General features: G+C 45.8%; 1 protein-coding gene across 1 annotated transcript; it reads left to right on the top strand.

The window, feature by feature from the left end:
* Nucleotides 1-1,442: 1,442 nt before the first annotated feature.
* On the top strand, nt 1,443-22,774 carry BUB3 (BUB3 mitotic checkpoint protein). Its single transcript, XM_040437188.1, has 7 exons — nt 1,443-1,572; nt 14,896-15,090; nt 15,178-15,247; nt 17,126-17,277; nt 20,058-20,216; nt 21,743-21,920; nt 22,073-22,774. The coding sequence occupies exons 2-7, from the start codon at nt 14,896-14,898 to the stop codon at nt 22,291-22,293; spliced, it is 975 nt and encodes a 324-aa protein (XP_040293122.1). The 5' UTR covers nt 1,443-1,572; the 3' UTR covers nt 22,294-22,774.
* The last annotated feature ends 363 nt before the right edge of the window (nt 22,775-23,137 follow it).

Here is a 23,137-nt window from a genome sequence, read left to right as displayed (position 1 = left end):
GGGAGATAAGCCCCCCAGAGGTGTCTTGACAGCGGCTTATTCCCCTCCCCCCATTCAGGACACATGCATGCCCAGCAGAACCAAGCGTGCATGGTGGCTCAGGAAGAATAGCCGTCAGCTGAACAGTGTCTGGTAGAAGGGTTCACATCATAGGGCATCATTTTGGCCTATGCTGGGATTTAGGCTTTGACATGTGGCACGTGATGGGTGATGCCATGCAAAATGCAAATGGTGATATCTGTAATTAGTAAGAGGGAATGCGTTTATTTGTCCGCACACCCGGGAATACATTACATGGGATGGACAGATTTAGGCTACTTTCACACTTGTGTTGTTAATTCTGGTATTAAGATCTGGCAGACGGTCTCAATAGCGGAATTAAACGGATCTGTTTTGATTTTGCACATCAGGATGCATCCGTTCTGTTAGGATGCGGTTGTGTGAAATCAAAACGGTTTTTTAGACACCACTGACTTACATTGTTTTCAGTGCCGGATCCGTTTTTATGACCGGATATAAAACAGTAGCTTGCAGCGGTCCGGTCACAAAATGGAATGCTGACGGAGCAGAAGACATCCTGAACGGATCGCTTTCCATTCAGAATGTATGAGGACTAAATGGAATGTTTTTTTCCCCCGGTATTGAGATCCTCTGTTGGATCTCAATACCGGAAAACAACGCAAGTGTGAACGTAGCCTTAAAGGGGTTTGCCGACTTTTTTTTTTTATATACTGATGATTCATTCTCTTGATAGGTCATCAGTATCTGATTGGTGGGGGTCTGACACCCAGGACCCCCACCCACCAGCTGTTTGAGGAGGCCATGGCCTCCTTAGAGCTTACTAAACGTCTATGGGATTGTGGCTGTGCTTGGTATTGCAGATCAGCCCCTTTAACGTGAATGAGACTGAGCTGTGCCCAGGCCACATGGCCGATGAATGTGACATCATGGCGGCACCTGCTCAAACATCGGATCAGTGGGGCTCCTGGCTGTCGGACCCCCACTGTTCAGAGGATAGCTCACCAGCATTAAAACAAAAATATGAAATCCCCTTTAATTATGGCTGCATGTTTTTTTATTTTTTATTATTGTAACCTACCATAGCTCAGCCAATTATTTTTCCATGTATATCAATTAAAAAAAAACAACTATCATGCCGATTATTACAGGCGGCGTGTGTATATTTACACAGTAAGTTATTTTTAGTGTGTAAAGTACATATCACACACTACGTCTGCCTATAAGCCTGTCTGGCTGAGAACCATTCATTTCATGCTACAACATTCTTCTCCTTCCACAAGTTTACATCGCGCCACACACCACCAGGCACACGCTGCCATCCACAATATGGCCGAAAGGCACGTGCTTCCGGAAAAGCTGACAGCCAGCCGATGACGCCACGGCACTTCCGGTACGTAAAAAAAACACTTCCTGTCGGAATTCTCCAGTTAGCCAATGAGCAGCAAAGATACCTTTTCAAACCGGCCTATCAGGGGGCTCGTTGTTAAGGGGCGCGGAACTCAGTAAATGGTGGCCGTTTGAAGCGGAGACAGTGAAGAGAAGACGGACACGGTGAGTGGTCAGGAGGGGGGCGATAAAGAGACCGGGCCCTGGGTCAGTCTGTCGCTTGTCATTATACCCTTCCATCCCGAAGCGGGACATGGCCGCGCTGTTCTGAGCTGTGCGGACATGGCGGTCAGCCAGGACTACTGCCCTGTACGTGTAATAATATCCATAACCCAACATGGCGCCCACCAGGTGGTCTGTGGGATGAAAGATCATGGGCAGCTCATGGCCAAGTGCCTGAGCCATCAGACCTAGCACAAGCACCAGGCTCTGTATGGACGTCACTTAGATCCGCTGCTTTATTCTGGAGAAGAAGTGCTTTTATTCCTCACACAAATGGATAGGTCATCAGTGTCTGATCAGTGAGGGTCTGACACCGGGGACCCCACAGCCGCCAGTCCTCGCAGCAGCCCCACAGCTTTCCTGTGGCCATAGAAATGAATGGGGCTGAGCGCAATGCCATACCCAACCATTGTATAATGTATGGCGCTGTGTGTTCCTGAACAGCTGATTGGTGGGGATCCTGGGTGTTGTAACCCCCCACCGATCAGATACTGTAATGCTGTTTCCATACGACATTAAAATGTATGGGCTCTGTGTAGCAAAACTTCGCCTTGGCCAACGTTGCGTTAGACTTTGGTAAATTACTTCCTAGCTGCATATTTAAAAACTGGTTAAAATAGGCAGTGTGAGATCCCCCCCCCCCCCCCCTTCCTTCAGAAACTGGTCCGCAGGCAGTATTCCGGCATAACGACCCCAAACGCACACCTCCAAGGCGACCACTACCATGAGGGTAAAGGTGCTGGACCGTCCAAGCATGTCTCCAGACCTCAACCCTATTGAGCATCTGTGGGGCATCCTCACACGGAAGGTGGAGGAGCGCAAGGTCTCTGACATCCACCAGCTTCATGATGTCATCATGGAGGAGTGGAAGAGGATTCCAGTGGTAACCGGTGACACTTGACACTTTGGGCTCAATTTGGCCATTGTCACTTTGGGGTGTACTCACTTTTGTTGCCAGCGGTTTAGACATTAATGGCTGTGTAGTGAGTTATTTACACTGTTAGTCTCCATTCACACGTCCGCAAAATGGGTCTGCATCCTTTCCGTAATTTTGCGGAAAGGGTGCGGACCCATTCATTCTCTATGGGGACGGAATGGTTGCGGTCAGCACACAGTGTGCTGTCTGCAGCCGCAATTGCGGAGCGCGGCCCCGATTTTGGGTCTGCAGCTCCGCAAAAAGATAGAGCATGTCCTATTCTTGTCCGCAGCTTGCGGACAAGAATAGGCATTTCTATGGGGGTGACGGGTCCGCAACACACCACAGACGTGTGAATGTAGCCTTAGGGTCCATTCACACGTCCGTAGTGTATTGCGGATCCGCAATACACCCGGCCAGCACCCCCGCAATTGCGGACAAGAAAAGGACATGTTTTATTTTTTGCGGAGCCACGGACTGGAATTTTGTGGCCGCGGTACGGAAGTGCGGTTGCAGAGAGCACACTGTGCTGTCAGCATCTTTTCTGTCCCCATAGCGAATAAATGGGTCTGTACCCGTTCCACAAAATTGTGGACCCATTTGCCGACGTGTGACTGGACCCTTATACAAGCCGTACACTGACTGCTGTACATTGGGTCAGATCTTCAGTGTTGTCCCAGGAAAAGATGGAATACAATACTTACATATGAGGGGTGGACTCGTCTGTCCTATTGAAGTGAATGCAGTATCCAGCTTCATTCATTGCACAGAGGACTGAGCTTTGCAGACCCAGCACCGGGGCTAATCCTGAAAAGCTGATCTATGGGGGTGTGGAGTGTCGGACCCCGCCAATCAGGTATTGGGCTTATCTCAGGGATTAGTCATCAATTTAAAAGGAGTGGACAACCCCTTTAAAGAGAACTGTCACCATAAAATGCAAATTGCAGGCAGCATGTCACAGAGCAGGATGAGCTGAGCAGATTGTTTTCCCAACAAAACTATATATCATTTGTTAAAACATAATTTCTACTTTTAAATCTCTGCAGTTTGATTTTATTGTATTCTGTAAGAGCTCATGCACACGGCTCAAATGTGGACCCATTCACTTCATTGGGGCTGCAAAAGATGCAAACACCACTCCATGTGCTGTGTATAGAGAGATAGCGGTCAGTCACTACTAGCTGTACACAGGGGAGGTGTTGTCAGTCACTGACGGCTATTTCTGTTTACACACTTAGGCTTCTTGCGCACCTGCGGCAGGTTGGTCCAGTAGAAAATGCCGGGAGTCTGCCAGACAAAAAAAATCGCTGTGCGCAGCCGTTCCTCTGCATATTTTCCGGGTAGCGGCCAGATCTCTGGCAGACCTCATTATAGTCAGTGGGGTTCTGTGGGAAGGCGGTAGTATCTGGCAGTGCCGAATCTGGAGAAATCCAGCAGGCTGTTCTCTACCTGAACAGCCCTCTGGAGTTCCCTGCTGCAAGTGGCAAACTAAACAGAAGACTGTCAACACCTCCCCAGTGACTGACCGCTATCTCTGCTTACAGACTTATGGCAGGTTTACACGGCCCGATGGTTGGGTAGATTATCGGGGATGAATGTTCCTGACAACTGTTTGTGCAGGTAAGTAAATTATTGTTTCTGGGCAGCAGATCGTGCTATTTACAATGCACTCTGTTGCCCAGAAATAATGCAGCTGTATGAGGATGAGCGATAGCAATCCCTCGTCCTTCGGCCTCTTGCACACGACTGTATGCCCTCCGAGATATACGGTCCCGGAGAGGCATTGATCGTGTGCACGGGAGCACACAGAATCATAGATTACAATAATGCTGTGCACGTCGGGCCCCCCACGTGGCAATTGTCCCGCACTCATATGATCTTATGAGTGCGGGACAATAGCCCCATGGGCGGCCCGACGTCCACAGCATCATTGTAATCTATGATGCTGTGCGCTCCCGTGCGCACGATCAATGCCTCTCCAGTACATATGGCCCACTCACGGACCGTATGTCTCGGGGGGCATACGGTTGTGTGCATGAGCCCTAATACTGTGGAGGAGATCACTGTACAGCTCTTCACCCCCACTGAACGAGCAGGCAGTTGTCGGGAAGAAATGCTTCCTTTCCTATAATCAGCTGCTGTATGCCCTGTGCAAACCCACCAATATACTGGGAATGCTATCCATCGCTGTGAACAATGAAATCAGGGAAAGCAGAGATTCAAATCGTATAAATCACAGGTTTTACTCAATAATTTCCTTCAAAACTATAAATCGATCTGCTCAGTTACATGCTGCCTGCAGGTAGCATTGCTTTGTGGTGACAAGTCCACTTTGAGGCCATTTAGGCTGTGTTCATATTTTTCCCATCAGTAAAACGTATATGTTAAACAGATGTCTCAGACTGATACCATACAGTGGCATTCGTTCACCATAGAGTTCCATTGTAAAAATGATTGGATTACACTTACCTGTAATTGGTTTACTTTGAGCCTATGACAGCACCCCTGGAGAGACCGCCGCCTCAGGACAGGAACCAGAACCGCCTTTATAAAGGAGGGATCATCCCCTCTATCTCCAGTCCTTTCTTCAAGAACTAAGAACAAAACATCTTAAAGAGGACCTTTCACCGATTATTACACTATGAACTAACTATACAGACATGTAGAGCGGCGCCCGGGGATCTCACTGCACTTACTATCATCCCTGGGCGCCGCTCCGTTCTCCCGTTATGCCCGCCAGGTATCTCCGCTCACTAAGTTATAGTAGGCGGAGATTTCATTGACTAAGTTATGGTAGGCGGAGTCTGCCCTTGTTCTGCTCTAGCGCTGGCCAATCGCAGCGCAGAGCTCGCAGCCTGGGAGGTTATTTTCTCCCAGGCTGTGAGCTCTGCAATGTGATTGGCCAGCGCTACAGAAGAACAAGGGCAGACTCCGCCTACCATAACTTAGTGAACGGAGATACCGGATGACATAGCAGGAGAACGGAGCGGCGCCCAGGGATAATAGTAAGTGCAGTGAGATCCCCGGGCGCCACTCTACATGTCTGTATAGTGAGTTCATAGTGCAATAATCGGTGAAAGGTCCTCTTTAACAACACACCTTAATATCTATTTTATTTTATATCTGTGTGTGTATGTATGTGTGTGTGTGTATGTATGTATATATATATATATATATATATATATATATATATATATATATATATATATATATATATACCCCTCTACAGAAACTATCTAGGGTCGGGAATTAGTTGGGTGCTGTCATAGGCTCAAAGAAAACCGATTACCGGTAAATGTAATCCAATCATTCTTTCTCGCTTTTGACAGCACCCCTGGAGAATAGGCAAGAACATTTTTTTTTTTCTAGGGTGGGACCACAGCCTGAAGTACTTTACGACCAAATGAAAGACCTTCATTAGAAGGTAACTGTAGTCTATAGTGCCTAAAAAAATTATTTGGAGAGCTCCAGGTAGCTGCCTTACAGATCTGCTCTATAGAGGCTGCAGCTCTCTCTGCCCATGGTATTAAGTTTGATCTCGTAGAATGAGCCCCAACCCCCGAGGTCGGAATAACTCCCTTAGAAGAGTAGGCTAAGGAAATGGCCTGTCTAATCCACCTAGCAATAGTCTGAGAGGAGGCTGCCGATCCTTTCCTTGCTCCCTGAAACACAATTAACAGACGTGAGAAGGATCTCCAAGGCTGAGTGACCTGTAGATATTGCAGGATACACCTCCTAACATCCAAACAGTTGAATTTAGACTCATTCTTATTCTTTGGGGAAGCACAGAAGGAAGGTAAAAACTATCTCCTGAGAACGATGAAAATGTGAAGAGACTTTTGGTAAAAAAAGAAGGATCAGGCAAAATCACTACCCGATCCTCCAGGATCACCAAATAGGGAAGGTCACCTGAGAGGGCAGCGATCTCACTGACCCTTCTAGCCGAGGTAATGGTCAGAAGTAAGGCAAGCTTAAGGGTGAGCAACTTCGGGGAGATTTTATCAATAGGCTCGAAAGGGTCAGAAGTGAGAGCAGAGAGGAGCAAGTTTAAATCCCAGGGGGGAACTCTATTTTTACATACTGGAGATAATTTAGACACTGCTGTTATAAATCTTTTAATACACGGGTGATCTGCTTAAATTCAAACAAGGCGTTTAAGGCTGAAATCTGGACCTTCAAAGTGCTAGGCCTAACTTCTTTCTTCCACCCCTCTTGTAGGAAATCTAACCCAGCGGGATGTTGGTCGTTTCTAGTACATCCACAGGTTTTTTGGCGAATCTGAAAAAGGTCCTCCAAACCCTAAGGTAGATCTCGGAAGTGACCCTTTTCCGACTGGCCAACAGAGTGTCTATTACTTCCTCAGAGAGACCCCTTTTCTTTAAAATCTCCCTTTCAATAACCAGGCTGTCAGGTGCAGATTTCTCACCTCTGGGTGAAAAACTGGACCCTGAGATAGCTCCTGAGAATCTGGAAGTACCCAAGGTGTTGCTATTGACATTTTGCGGAGCCAGGAAAACGACACCCTTCTCGGCCAAAAGGGAGCTATCACTATTACCGTGGCCTCCTCTCTGATCTTCTTGCGGTCCCTTTGGAAGCAGCTTTAGTGGGGAAAAGGCATATAGAAGACCCTGCTTCTAAGACTGGGCCAGAGCATCCACCGCTCTTGGATGTACCGGAGAAAGAGAAAAGACCTACTTTTGTTTGACCTGATGGCAAAGAGATCTATCTCTGGAGTACCCCCACAAAGCTGCTACTTCGTTGAAAATCTCCTGATCTAGGGACCACTCTCGTTTCGTTGGTATAGCTGATGATGACTGAGGTAGTCTGCTTTCACAATCACATTGTCTGAACCTTTTAAATGAACTGCAGAAAGAGAATAGAGAAGCTTCTGCTAGGCTGAAAATCTGACGAGTGAGAGACATTAGGCCCTGAGCTCTTGTCCCTCCCTGTCGGTTGATATAGGCCACTGCTGTCGTGTTTTCTGAATAAACTTTTAAGTTTCTGCCCTTGTTGACCAGAAGACTCTGTATCAAGGCTTTCCTGATCGCATCCAACTCCCTGAAATTGTGTGACTGGGAAAGAGATCTGCTGTCCCAATTGCCTTGCAACAGCAGGGACTCCACATGGGCTCCCCAACCGGAGGGGCTCATATCCGTGGTTAAGAAGAGAACCGCCTCCCTGGTCCAAGGAACTCCCCTCTCTAAGTTCTTTAAAAGCTCTGGGAGGACAGAGACATCTCCATGTCTAGAGAAGGGAGTCTCCCGTCCCAGTGCTGCAGGATCTGTAGCTGAAGAGACCTTGAATGGTACTGGGCCCATTCCACTCCTGGAATAACGGATGTCATGAGACCCAGCACCGACATGGCGTCTCTTATGGTGAGTGACAGACTAATTAAGAAGCTGAACTCTTGACCTGATCAGTAAGGCTTTCTGCAGGGGTAGTAGGCACTTCTGGGAAGTAGAGTCCAGAATCAATCCCAGAAAACTGCATCTCTGGCTTGGGCATAGACTGGATTTTTCTAGGTTTATCTCCCATCCCAGCCTCTCTAGAACCTCCCTCAACCAGGCAATCTGACCCAGGAGAATCTGATCTGACTGGACCACCAGTAGAAAATCGTCTAGGTATGGTATAATGATGACGTGGGCCATCATTTCTGAAATAATCTTTGTAAAGACCTTCAGAGCCTGAGAGAGCCTGAAGGGTAATGCTCGGAGCTGAAGATGCAGAATTTTCTTCTCTAACTGGACCGCTACCTTCAGAAACCTCTGGTGGCTGGGATGAATGACAGTATGCATCTCTCAGGTCTACTGTGGCCATGAAGCAGTCCGGGTAAAGATTGTTCACTACCGATTTGATGGACTCCATACGAAATCTCTCGTACTGCAAAAAGTGGTTCAAACACTTCAAGTTTATTATGGCCCGAAACGAGCCATTTGTTTTTTTTGACCAGAAAGAGTCGGAAAAAAAATCTTTCAATTCCTGCTCTGGGACTCTTACTAGCACTTTTTTTCTCTATTAGGGGGAAAAAAACCTCTGATTCGAGGACAGAATGTTTTGCGGGATCTGACCGGAAATCTGTAATTACAAATTTTCCTACTGGAATTTTAGTTTTAGGCCCTCCCCTATTACTGACTTTATCCAGGGGCTGTTGGAGATCCTCTGCCATTGGTGTACAAAGAGGGACAGACGACCCCCAACAGGTGCCCTGGCGTCATTGGGACTGCTTTTTGAGGCATCCGACACAGAAAAAAGAAATCCCCTATTCTTGCTCGGACCTGCAAACTGTGTTGCTCTTTCTTTAACCTTTAAAGGACCCTTTGTTAAATCTGGGACGGAAAGATCTTTTGGGTGGCTGACTATCGGAGGGAAAGCCCTTGTCTTTTCTAATCATTAAAAACGGGCCCAAACAAGAATTCTCCCTGACAAGGAATAGCACACAATTTTGCCTTGGAACTGGTGTCTCCATTCCATCCCTTTTTATCCAAATAGCCCGCTGGGCAGAGTGCGATAAGGCAGAGGCCCTAGCGGAAAATCCCAAGGTATCCGCAGAAGCGTCAGCTAAAAAAATCCAAGGCATTGTTTATAATGGGGAAGGAAGAAAGTAATTGCTCCCTAGGGGTACCCCCTTTAATGTGAGCCTCTAGCTCCCCCATCCACACTTTCAGGGACCTGGCAATGGCAGGTCTAAAAGTTGCTGCAGAGGCTTCCCAATCTTTCTTTAAATAAACCTCTGCCCTTCTGTCCATTGGGTCCTTGAGTGAACCCATGTCCTCCAAAGGGGAGTGTGGCCTTTTTGGACATTTTTGCTACAGGGGCATCTAGCTTTGGGGCTCTATCCCAAGGAGCAGACAGTTCCTCATCCAACGGATACTTCCGCTTCACTGAAGAGGGAACGAAGAATTTCCTATCCGGTCTTATCCATTCTCTGGCAATCGCCTCCTGAATGTTCTTATGCACATCAAATATTTTCCTCTTCTTGGGGCCTAACCCTTCAAACATTGAATCCTGAATGCTGTGGCTTCTGATCCTCAAACCCCATTGTAGCCCTAACTGCCTTTACTAGGGAGCTAGTGTTCTCCACATGAAAAAGTGGTCTCCCTGCGGCCTCGTCTTCAGAAAAATCGTCTGATGACCCCCACTGTCACTGGAGGGGGAGTCCTTAGCAGCAGAAGTACTGGGACGGTGCTTTATCAGACCGCTAACCGACTCTCTGACTTCTTCACATATCATTTTTTTTTAATGCTGCCCATTAAAGACTGAGTTTCCTCCTCCATTAACTTGCTCATACATGCTTGACATAGGGGTTTTGCCCAGGCAGAAGGGAGCGGCTTCTTACATACACCACATCCATGCTCCTTTACTCTGGAGGTCTTTCTGGAAGACTCCTTTGATACCTAAGCAACAAAAATGACCCCATGAGCATATAAATAATTAATTTTCATGCTGAGGTCAAACCCCTCTTACCCCACCCTGGTACCGATGTTTCATTGGTGGTCTCAGTGGGTTCTGCCCGCTGAGCCTGCTCCATGTATCACACAGCCAACAAGCCCGAATGGAGGTACTGTACACACTCTTCTCACCCAGCGTGTCAGTGAGCTGGCTGGGCTTTTCTCCTCTGCGTGCGTGGGCCGGCGGCCGAACATGTTCGTTCGCAGGGGCCCAGGAAGGTCAGGACTGTTTCAGGAACCGGGAAGGGATAAGAATAGACAAGGGAGTCCAGACTTTTGCAGCGGCTCCCGGAGGAGAACTTACGCCGCACGGGGTAACTCTCCACACACTGAATCAATAGCTGGGGCCCCCGCAGCTCTCGTTGCTAACTTTTCTTCCAGCGGATTCGATTCCCTCCTGCCCCTTAGGACAGGAAACAGAACTGGAAATAGAGGTGATGATCCCTCCTTTTAAAAAGGCGGTTCTGTTTCCTGTCCTAATGAGGTGGGGACGGTCTCTCCAGGGGTGCTGTCATAGGCGAGAAAGAAAGTACATTTTATTTTTAACCATACTGTGCTTTTATTATTATTATTAATAATAATAATAATAATAATAATTAATATTCCCCCTCGAACGTATACATCAAACAGAGGCCTAAAACGTGATGTGAACCCTCCCTAACATTGGCAGATTATCTGGCCGTTATTGAAATCTTTGTGCTTTGCAAGGATTCAGTGAAAAAACTATACTGGGTAGTCAGTCGGCCACGTATGTCTATATTGTGGTATTTTTTGACAACCTTCTGTCCGGAATACTCACTATGTATACCTCTGAGAGAACAAAACATTACTGAGTCTTGGGATTTTGATGCTGGGCACTGTGGCCTCTATGCTGTGGTTCCCGGAGGACCTCTAAAAGCTTTAAAGGGGTTTTCCTGGATTTTAATATTGATGAGCTACCCTCAGGATAGGTCATCAGTCTCAGATCGGGGGGGTCTGATACCCGGCACCCCCGTCGATCAGTTGGCTGAGGAGAAGGCCGTGTGACATTGCAGCAGTGAGCAGAGTAATTACAAGCCGTCCCATTCACTTCAATGTGACGGCTCTGTAGTATTTAAGTGTTTGGGAACGAGCCGCCCCGTAGAGGAGAATGGGACAGCTTGTAATTACACCTGCTAAACAATGAACAGCGTGGCCAGCTGATTGGTGGTGGTGCTAGGTGTCGGACCCCCCCCCCCCCCCCCCCTTCCGCCAATCTGATATTGATGACCTATCCTCAGGGTAGGTCTTTAATATTAAAGTCCATGAAAAGCCCTTTAATATCGCTTTCGCACAGTCCGTGTTTGGTCAGTGATTTGTGATCCAAAACCAGGATTGGAGGCTACACAGAGGTAAGATATAATAGAGATGATCTCACGGAGCAAACACTGCGTGAATGAGGCCGAATTCTAAAACTTGTCATCAAACAATAAAATACCCTCCGCTCTTTTGCTGTATTTACCCCTCCTGCCCCCGTATACCGCCCTGTATCAAGTCACAAGGATTTATAACATATTCTATAGTAGTAATATTTTTGTCTCCCCCCCCCCCCCCCCCCCCCCAAACATATAAAGACCCTCCTGACTCTTTACTTGACACAATCTGCCCATCATTTTGGGTTGTCAGCATGGCTGGGAGAGACGGTTGACAACAGCCTAACATAGTGACTGTTCATGAGGGAATCGCAGGACTTTGGGTGTTTGCCACAACGGGACGCTTTATCCAACACAAGAAATGGTGTCCTGAGAGCCGCAGACCTCACCGGGGCATCGTCTTCTGTTCTGTCCATGGGGTGGGCCCAGTATAGTGGACTGCACAGTGTAATGGGGTTTCCCTGCTGTAGACTCCTTCACAAATCGTATGAAGTCTAGATCTCCCAGTCAAGACAGAGGAGGAGGCAAATAATTCATGATGGGCAGAGCTATTGGCCTTTACTCTATCGCCACATGGTTGTATATGACAGCTTTTTTTGTGGATCCTTATACCCTGACACAATAAGAAAACGGTTCCCTGTGCCCACATGTTGCAGATATATTCTCCCTAGAAGGTTATATACTGCAGACTGGTATGGACAGTATACGCTGCTGTGTGCGGTCCATGCACAAAGTGCAAAAATCACAAAATACAAAGTGAGAACTTGACCGAACACATCCAAACCATGTTTTTTTGCGCATCCATTTATCTCAATGGGGCCACAAGAAATACGGACAAGGCACTGTGCTCCCCTCCACAGCCCCACAAAAAAAAGATAAACCATGTTCTATTCATGTCTATTTTGCGAACAAGAGTAGGCATGGTTACGTGACGTATTTTGTTTCAGTTTTTTTTGGCGGATAGGAGGCAGAGCCATTCATTTCAATGTGTCTGCAAAAAATGCACACAGCACACCGTGTGCTATCTGCATCCGTATGTCCGTTCTGTAGTCCTGCAAAAAAAAAAAAAAATATATAGAACATGTTCTATTGTCTGTTTTGCGGACAAGGAATAGGCATTGTTACAATGGATCCACAAAAGAAACAGACGTCATGCGTTTTTTAATTTTTTTTTTTTTTTTTTTGCGATCAGCAAAACACACATGGTCGTGTGCATGCAGCCTTAGAGTGACAGGGCACATGCGCTATCACCGTGCCATTCAAACTGTGCCGCTTACAGGTAAACGGGGATCCCTCCTTCTGGCGATCGTCTCTGGGTAGTCGCGGTCGGACCCCACCAATCTAAATTGATTTGGCTAGAGTGCTCCTTTACTCCGATGATCAGTGCCAGTTCTAAGTGCTCGTGTGCTTTCTGGGTCTCACACGCCCTTCATAGAAGAGAGAACCTGCACAGTGCCGTCACGGTCTGCTCGTTCTGGTTTCCCAGGGCAGTGAACATCCCTATGTCCGGGGCCATCGTCATGGTGGAGGAGGAAGCCCCTCTGTGACCTCTTATGTTACAGCGGGGCCCCCTCTGCTTGTATGCATGGTACAATGTAAATCTTGATGACAGTCCATTAATATTATTTTACATTGCACGGTTTGGTCTTTGCGGGTGATCCTCCTCTCAGCTTTAGTGGACGATAGGAGTAGAGTGGAATTACATGTCCCTTCTCCTGGGTGCACCTGGGTATTTACCCGGCCCTTTGATATAATAAGCCTGGGCTGCTGTACAGGGCAATTACCAGCAGATCTCTGGACCAGAAGCAGGGTTAATTGACAGGGTCCTGTTTGTGCAGGCTGTTTGGTAGAAGAGAATCTGTGAAATTAAATTTGCTTGAAGCCACTGGCATATTTTTATTTAAACGTCTGTAGTATATAATTACTTTATTGATCCGAGAGGAAATGAGTTGCGTTAGTGGGCTTCTTTTATTTTATTAGTGGCTTCATAGCGGCCTCTGCTTATTAAAGACATATGTCTTGTTTAAACCAATCTTAGTTTCTGGTAATTTAGGAGGTTAAAATACTTAGTAATTAGTGACAGATCTCGTTACAGGGAAGACATTCCTTGCTCATTTATTAATATAGTTGCCACCAGAACAGGCCTCATTAGGAGGATTCACGATGATTACTTGCATCTCTCAGAGAAGCAATCTGCTGATCAAACTACACTTCAGTATCGGCCGGCACTCGCTCATTATCTGTGTAGAAAACTTTTATTTTTTCCCCCATTATTGGCAGGAAACATCGGGCTTTCTTATTTAAAAGTGTAGTGGATATCATATAATTTTGAGAGAAGGACTGTCCTTAATAGGGAATAAAAAAATATATATAATAATTTTTTTTTTTTTTTTTTTTTTTTCCCCCTTCTATATTTTCTTAGGCATCTCTGCAGTGACAGCCCAGTCCTGCCTTTGGCACTGTGTGCTGGACTGCAGCGCCTTCACAGTAGGCACATCCATCCGTCGTCTCACTTCAGCAAATAGCCTTTATTATGTAGAGAAAGTGAATACAAGGCACTAATGTATTGTCATTCTCCATAGTGCCACCTCTGCTGGCTGGATTCATTTTTTCCCATCACATTATCCACTGCTCGTTTCCATGGTTTTGACCACCCTGCAGTCCAGGAGTGGTGGTCGTGCTCACACACTAGGAAAAAAAAAAAAAAGTGCTGATCTCTCTGGTGGCCGGGACCGTGAGAGCGCACACAGGCCGGTGCTTTTTCCTATAGTGTTCAAGCACGACCACCACTTCTGGATTGCAGGGTGGTCGTAACACCTGGAAACGAGCAGTGTATAATGTGATGGAAAAAACAAAGCAAGCCAGCAAAGGAGGCAATATGGACAATCACAATACATTAGTAAGTGCCTTGTAGTACTGCCCTCTACACGATAAATGCCATTTGATGAAGGGAGACGACCCCTTTAACAGGCTTTCAACACTAACCAGTTAATTTACATGTTGTGGGCGGAAAGTGCTTCAAAATATCCATTACTCATTGGAAGGCGTAGATGGTATTGGGGGAAATACACAAGATAAAGCAAAAATAAATAAAATGTCCTAAAATGCCCTGTGTGAACCAGGTGTTCCTCCGGCCGCTGTGACACTGCTGACCCCAGCATGTTCCATTCACTTCTGTGGGAGTTCCAAAAACAAGTGGGCAAGCATGCTTGCTGGGAATTGTAGTTCCACAGCCGCTGCAGTGCTATAGGCTTCTGACTCCTGTGCAGGAAACTGCAGCACAAATATATTCAGCAATATATGAGCCTTTGCTGTAATGTTCTGATTAACTGTGTGACAGGAGTGCTGCCCGGCATCGCCCTCGCGGTGGTGGCCTATCCCAGCAGCAGGCCATCACTTTTTTTAATAGAGACTAGTTCTTTGCTTATGGTTTATGTAGACGGATTCAGTGGCCTGTGCAGCCGTCTGGAATACCTCATGTTTCTGAATACTTTCCGGTTTACCATTTTAGATGACTGGCTCCAATGAATTTAAGCTCAATCAAGCCCCCGAGGATGGAATATCTGCCGTCAAGTTCAGTCCAAACACGTCCCAGTTCTTACTGGTTTCCTCCTGGGACTCTTCTGTCCGCCTTTATGATGTTCCTGCAAACGCATTGAGACTGAAGTACCAGCATGCTGGTCCCGTCCTTGACTGCTCTTTCTACGTAGGTCTTTTGTATTTTTAGGTTCACCATTATTGTGTCAACGTGACCAGTTGAATTGCATGTAACGTGTTTACTTTTGTATTGTAGGATCCTACTCATGCCTGGAGCGGAGGGCTGGATCATCAGTTAAAAATGCATGACCTAAACACAGACGGCGGTAAGTGTGCATCGGCTGCCGATGGTTGGGAATCTGTGTGGATGCTGGCCTGTTATCTCCACGTCAGTTCTAAATGTCTTAGTTTGTCCCTGAATGTCTAGCTGCCCATTTTATAAACGTGGTGTTTTTTTTTGTTTTGTTTTTCCCCAATGAGGTACCCTTTTTTGGGGTAGGATGACAGCAAGTCTGAAGTCACATGACCAAAAACATTTGCAAAGAGCTATCATAAAAACCAAGACATATGTTGCACGTGACTATCATTACATGGGACACATGTTTCTGTACCTCCAGCCATATAGAGATTATGGGGTTAGGGTGGGTGCACATCATGTTTTTTTCCCATCCATTTAATGTATACATTAAACGGATGCCTCAGACCAGGTTAATATTTATCCAGTGGCTATTGGAGTATTTCCGAGCAAAAAGTATACATTGCTTCCCTTTACAAATACAGCACTGCGGCCATTAAAGAGGTTGACTCTCCTCAATCAACTTTTAAACAGTTCCTTGTAGTCCTTGGATTGTTTCTGCAATGTAGTTCAGTTTTGCCTCGGTCACCATGTTTTCCTCCACAATCGGCCCCGAATCGCATACTCCTTTCTAGGGGTTATGGCCACTGCTGTAATGCTGAAAGCGGTGGTTGCGCTGGAGCACAGAAACCCTATCTGGCTGCTCCGGTGGACGGGTTTCACGGGAGCGTGCTCGCACATGTTCTTGCGCAGGCACTCTTGGCCACCTCGTCTGTAAAGTTACAGTGTACTGCAAGCTGCTAGGATCCCTGAAGATGTTAATGATTCTAAGACACTAGCAGCCTCGGGAGTGCCCTTGCACAAGTAATGGGCGGGGTTGCATCCTCCCTGCCCTGCTCGCTGTGCCACCAATCTAATATTTCAGCTCCACCCCAGCAAGCAGGGAATCGAGGCCCTGAGAGCTGTGAGGGTGCTAAGAACAAGCGAGGAGAGACAACCCCTTTAAAACTATGGATCACAAACGCTACTCATAAGACCTGCGGCAATGTGCTACCTGTTGTGGCCTTCAGCACAGTCGCTCCTCTATATATTTGCCCACGTGATTGAATAGAGATGAACAGTATGTCACATAAACTAGCTTTTATTTTCTAATGAAGATCTTCCTTTAATGTCCAGTATTGGGGTCCTTTTATGAGCCCTGATCTAAGATTAAACCAGTCAATTGGCATTTGTTTAAAAGGCACTTACCTAGGCCGTTGGAAAGTGTATGGGTGGCAAACAACGGCTCAACCCCTGTACTTTTTTTTTAGATTGTCTGCAGCACATCCCGTGCTTACCTGGGAAGATGTGCTGCTCGCCATCAAGCCCTTCCATGCTCGCACTGGCTAACAAATGAGCATTTGCCGGCACATCTAGTCTACCTGCGCACGCTGCAGATTACACTATTTTTCCCCCCACATGGACTCTTGTGTGGGAAAACCGCAGAGTAATACAGTGCCAGCAAGTGTACGAAGTTTGTATAATCTCCTACACCTTGCCTTTTTCCTGCATGTGGAAACTAAGATCTGCAGTGCGGATTTTGAAATCAGCAGCATGCCATTTCTTTGTGTGTTTTTTTTTTTTTTGTTTTGTTTTGTGCGGATTTCACCCTTTTCAATGGAAGGGTGAGATCTTTGGCAAAATCGCATCAAGTCCGCAAGTAGCACAATACGGATTTTGTTGTGGATTTTCTATTGCTAAACCTGTACCCGTGTGTAGATAGCTCTACGTGGGCCAGTTATCATGAGCAGTAGTACGAATGTTTGTTTCCAGGCGTCTGCCAGTGTTGAAGGCCCCTATATATGTATATTTGTAAAGTAAGATTACATGGCCTTGAGTATCTAGATTTTTGTGATCTTTTGTTTTGCAGAAACCGTGGTTGGTACTCATGATGCCCCCATTCGATGTGTAGAATTCTGCCCCGAGGTGAATGTTATGGTGACGGGTAGTTGGGACCAGACAGTGAAATTATGGGATCCGCGGACGCCCTGTAATGCTGGAACGTTTTCTCAGCCTGATAAGGTTTGCTTGTTCTTGCTACATATTGTACACCTCACTACTGCATTTATTTTTTAAATTATGCTGCACTTTATCCATTTTTTTTTTTTTTTGTAAATGTGTTAAATTCTGCCGCACTGCTGCCTTTCTTCCATCATATTTCGGTGTTTGTGAAGCGTAAGTTCAGTGCCAGGCTAAAACCAATTGTTTCTTCCGCAGACCTCACATAAGATTATAGCGCTAGCATTTAAGTTATTACATCCTTTTCTCCTTCATATTTTCCACTAAGTTACTGTGTCAAGACGAAGCAGGAAAGCTTTTCCTTCCACTAAATCAACACCGCACTTCTGTGCCTGTGCTTCCCCTTAAATATACTGACCAGGTTGGAGCCATCATTACAGGGCCTGCACTCCATCTAAATGGCCGTCACTTTTACCCCATCACGACTGAATCTACTTCTGGCGAGACCTTTGTGCAGAGCAGAATAATTGCATTGTTTCTTGGTTTGATTTATGGGTGTATGTGGCCAGTAAAAGCTGGTGATGAATAGCTGACAGGACAGCACATAATAGACGGCCACTGGGAAACCGCCTACCTATTGGCTCAGACAGCCCGGCGTGGCAGGTTTCTTCATCCCTGCTTTTTTTTTTTTTTCTCCCCTTTCTTTCATACTCCTGATCTATGTGTCCATCCATACTGCTGCTTGACACAATGGTTTGGGATGATTGATGAAACTGGTGGCTAGAAAGACTACTTCCAATCCAGGTGTGACACCAGTTTGTAAAGAAGATTTAGCATTCTCAGCGAGACCGTTTCATTAGAACTATTCTTTCTCGCTCCCCTGCACCCGTGCTATGGTCGCTGTACGTCTTGGTAATGGTGGCAGCAGTCATACCTGTGGCATTAGTGTAAAGTGGCTAGTGCCGCTGCATTCATTTATAATTTTCCAGCAGTTCACAAACCGGCATAGCCTGCTGTAACCCCTTCACTTGTCTTCTAGCTGTGACTGTATTTGTGTGTACATTCAACGTCAAAAGCTCCTGTCACATCCCACCTTGTATGTGAAGGAGTTTCTACATTCTGCATGATTGGATCCCAGGGGCACCTATAAACATAAATGGGGCCTACCGAACAGTGCATCCTTACGCTTATTATATATGGAGGCATGCAGAGTTTATTCTTTCTGATTTCTTATGAATCCAACAGATACATTTTTGTCTGGAAGTGAACTTACAGCTTCTTATATAGTGCCTGGGCAGTTGATGGCACAAGGATTTATCTTGGAGGACCTGTCACCACAAAATGCATTGCAGTCTACAAGCAGCATGTTGATAGGTAGTCTGATGAGAAAAATTGATTCGGTAGAACTTATTTTATACATTTATAGCTCTGCTTTTTCTGAATTTAAGACTACCACTAGGAACAGCTGTCAGTGACGGACAGCTATATCTGTATGCACACTTGCAGAGGGAATGCGATCAATCACTGATAACACCGCCCCGTGTACAGCTGAAGTCAGAAAATGCAGAGGTGTATATGCATAACTTACAGATTTTACTGACTCTTTTCCCACTAAACTATATATCAATCTGCTCAGCTCCTTCTGCTCTAAAACATGCTGACTGCAGATTGTAGTGCATTTGGGGGTGTTCGGGTCTTCAAGTTGTAATACAGAGATGTCTGCCTTTGAGGGCCCTTCACATTGTGATAATCGAACAGGGGGTTGTGGCAAAAAGGGTGGTGTCTTCTAGGGGTCCATCCCTTTTATATAAAATATACTTGAATTTCCTATAATAATTCAGACCCTCTCTATTAATATCTGACCCAGATCAGATAAAAAGACATTTAGACACCAGCTAATAAACATACCCACTTTGGTCCTGGCTCCTGTATAGCTCTTGGCACCGCTTGATGGTATCAAGACCAAGGTCGGAACTAGACCTGGGAGCAAGGAGGGCAAATAGATGATAGCTAATGTATGTAGCTGCTGCGCCTACCCTACCTGGGGAAACGTATTGAAAAATATAGGTCAGAGGGCGAGTTGCGAGTCTTTGATACTTACAATATTATTTAGGGCTCATTCAGACGACTGTGTGTAGGAGTCTGCAGCCGTTCCGCAATCAGTTGTTCCGTTCCGCAGGCCCAGCAAAAAAGATTGAGCCACCTGTTCCATTCCCACGCACACAGACGGCATCTGTATTTTGCGGATCCGCAATTTTCAGACTGCAAAACATGGGGCGGTCGTCTGAATGACCCCTTAGACTGTGTTACTGGTATTGGGGTTTGGTGTGCTTTATCTGTTGTGTCCCCAGTGCAAACCATAAATCCATCGTATAGGAGTCTTATTTGTACTTCACCTCGTCTTCTGTTCACTGATTGTTCTAATATTTTCGCCGTAATCGTGAATCCTCATCTCTATCCCTTCAGGCAGGAATCTCGTAGTCGCTGTAGTAGCCCATCTTTATTATATAACCCGACTGCCATGCGCTGTGGACAGAGGCTGAAACTTTGACAAGTTCAGTAATTGACTTGCTTTTGTACACGCAGCTCCCAGGCTTGAGCACAGTAGTGTGAATTGATGACTGGTTTGCTGCTTTTTATGAAGCCATGTGATGCTGTGGGACTTCATGTTTTTTGGAGACGCAGGAACCTTAATTTGCAGGCGGTGACCCCTCTGCCATTGTGTTCTGGTTCATTTTTCTTGTTTTGGGAACGTGTTTAAAAGGTTTTGAGTGAATTGTCCGTCCCATTTACTTTTCAGCTCCACTGATGTTGCTCAAAATGAAATCTCTTTTCTCACATAGGTGTATACACTGTCTGTGTCTGGAGACCGGCTGATTGTGGGTACCGCAGGCCGAAGAGTGTTGGTATGGGATCTCCGCAACATGGGCTATGTGCAACAGAGGCGCGAATCGAGTCTGAAGTACCAGACACGATGTATTCGAGCCTTCCCCAATAAGCAGGTAATGAAGTCGTCAGCTGCACTAAAGTGAACCTGTCTTCTGATTGTATTTATTTTTTTGCTCCTGTGATTTATAGGTTTGTATAATTGGAGCAGGGTTTCTCCGTAAAAAGCAGAGTAATTCCTGACAGGAGTCACTAGTGCAGACAGTCTTGATAACCTAGCCCTCACAGGATGATGGACAGCCTTCTGTGTACACACTGATACATGAGAGATGTCAATCATCCTCTGTGGGTGGAGTAATCAGGACTCTGCCTTTCCCAAGAGTCCTGTGAGGAGTTATTCGAATAACCCTCTTTATCAAATATCTCCCCTTCTCTCCCTCTGTTCAATCCTGCTATTTTTGAACAGGTAAACTCCACAGTGTATCACGCAACTGAAACTGCTGTGGTATCTGCCGCGTACCCGCTCACGGTTTCACATTGAATGGAGCTGGGCAGGGCAACAAGAAAGGACATGGCTTTAAACTGCTGGAATAAAGGGTTAATAGATTCAGTGCTGCCACCAGTGGCTTTTTGGCTTCAGGCGCTGAGTGAACAGGGCCCTATCATAAGGGCTCATGCGCACAAACGTATTTGTTTTCCATGTCCGTTCCGTTTTTGAGGCCCGTTTGCAGAACCATTCATTTCAGTGGGTCCGAAAAAACACAGAAATGACTTTGTTTGCATTCCGTTTCCATATGTCCGCATGGCCGTTCCGCAAAAAAATTAGAACATGTCCTATTCTTGTCCGTTTTGTGGACAGGGATAGATAGTGTTAAAATAGATCTGCAAAAAAAAAAACTGATGTCACGTGGATGTCATCCATTTTTTTTGCAGACGGTGAAATACATAGTCGTGTGCATGAGCCCTAAACCTGAACAATCCATGCATATTTATAGGGACTCGGGGAGGTTGATTTTCACTTTTTTTTTACATTTTTTTTGTTATACCATGGTATTTTCCTTGTTAATAGGACAACTGCTGTTACCGGGACAACTGCTGTTCACATTTTTCCTGTTGGAAACAGCGGCATACAGTCATGTATGTGACCCAACAACTTATTTGTCTTTATTTTTAGTCTTTGTCATCATGCTATCTAAATGTTTTTCTTACATTATAAAGTCATGTTATATTGCTAGAATATGCCATCACCTTTGGTAGTGTTCTGACCGGTGGCATCTCCACCTATAATGAAGTGAATCAAGCACCGGTGTAACGTTCTTTAGTTTTTCCTCTTCCCTTTGCCCGTGCAGACACCATTGACCGGAATGTGAATGTGCTGCAGCACCCGTCACCGCGCGTATCCAGGGGGTGCAGTGAAGGGAGCGCAGTGTTACACCAGTGCTGCATCTCTTTTATTCTCGAGATCAGTGTGGGGTTCCTGGAGGTCTAACCGTGACCCTGCCCCCGTCCACCAGTCTTAAAGTAATGACATATCTCAGCGACATGCCATAACCTTGCATCTGAACAAAATATTGCAACTATGTTTAAAGGGATATTTCTTTGTTGCAAATAATTCTAATTTTCGCATTTTTGCTTATTGTAGGGCTATGTGTTAAGTTCTATTGAAGGAAGAGTTGCTGTTGAATATTTAGACCCCAGCTTGGAAGTCCAGAAGAAGAAATACGCCTTCAAGTGTCACCGGCTGAAGGAGAACAACATTGAACAGATCTACCCTGTGAACGCAGTGTCCTTCCACAGCTTACACAACACTTTTGCCACAGGTCGGTTTTTTCCTTCTATAGGTCGGCTGTGACCTGGCCACCCCTCCCCTTTTTTTGTTTTATCCATTTCACCACAAAACCTCCAGTGAATTTTCTACACTATTGAGGCCTGATGTAAAAGTGCTAACATATTCTTTCCTTACAATCTGCAGGTGGTTCAGATGGCTTTGTTAATATTTGGGATCCTTTCAACAAAAAGCGTCTGTGCCAGTTCCACCGCTACCCTACAAGTATTGCGTCCCTGGCCTTCAGTAACGACGGCAGCACTCTGGCAATTGCTGCCTCCTACATGTACGAAATGGATGACATTGAACACCCCGAAGATGCTATCTTCATACGGCAAGTGACAGACGCCGAGACAAAGCCCAAGTGAGGCAGCTTCACCTGCCTTTCCTCCCCCAGCACCAAGATTTTTTATTAATTTTCCCTTGCCTCATGAATAGCGTTATTGATGTTAAGGGGAGATAACTATGACTGACTGTAGGGCTGGGGGAGATTTTATCACATCCTCCCAAGCTTTCAATATCCGTCAGTTGATAGACGTCTGACAGATAAAATTATGCTCAGTTGTTTTATACAGAAGCGTGTCGACCTCCTCTGCATTTCTTGCCCTTCATTATTTCACCTGGAGGACTCCTCTGACTGACTTGATTTCTAATGCAGTTATGAGATTGACACTATGCTGCCTTCAGTATTCACATTCCCTCCTGTCCATGTCACTTTTTTGCCTTTGTTCCTTTTTAATGTTTCTTTTTTTTGGTCTTTTCTTCCATTGTATATAATAACTTTCCTTTACATTCAGGATTATTTTTGTAAATAGGCCCCACTGCTGAATAAGCAATAAAGAAACATGTTCGTAAATCTTGTGTTCTGTCTCCTTGTATGTCTCATATTTATTATCTGGTGGATACTTAACATGAATATGTGGAGATAGATTCTTATTATAAGTGCTAATATGGCATTAATCTCTTTCCATACGCTGGTAGCTGAAATTAAAGGCCATCTGTCAGCAGTTTTGTACCTATGACACTGGCTGACCTGTTACATGTGCGCTTTGCAGCTGAAGACATCTGTATTGGTCCCATGTTCATATGTGCCCGCACTGCTGAGAAAACTGGTGTTTTTAATATGTGCAAATAAGTATCTAGGAGCAACGGGGGTGTTGCCATTACACCCAGAGGCTCTGCTCTCTCTGCAACTACCACGCCCTCTGCACT

Source organism: Bufo bufo, chromosome 6, assembly GCF_905171765.1.
Source record: "Bufo bufo chromosome 6, aBufBuf1.1, whole genome shotgun sequence".
In the NCBI taxonomy this organism is placed as follows: Eukaryota; Metazoa; Chordata; class Amphibia; order Anura; family Bufonidae; genus Bufo; species Bufo bufo.
Note: the sequence above shows the minus strand (reverse complement) of the source record. Positions and strands in the feature narration are given on the sequence as shown.

What these genes read in the sequence shown, in the direction of transcription:
- BUB3 (XM_040437188.1), top strand. Translation starts at nt 14,896, where the DNA reads ATGACTGGCTCCAATGAATTTAAGCTCAATCAAGCCCCCGAGGATGGA. An exon ending in TGACCTAAACACAGACGGCG is followed by an intron (nt 15,248 to 17,125) that starts GTAAGTGTGCAT and finishes TTTGTTTTGCAG; the next exon opens with AAACCGTGGTTGGTACTCAT. An exon ending in GAGCCTTCCCCAATAAGCAG is followed by an intron (nt 20,217 to 21,742) that starts GTAATGAAGTCG and finishes TGCTTATTGTAG; the next exon opens with GGCTATGTGTTAAGTTCTAT.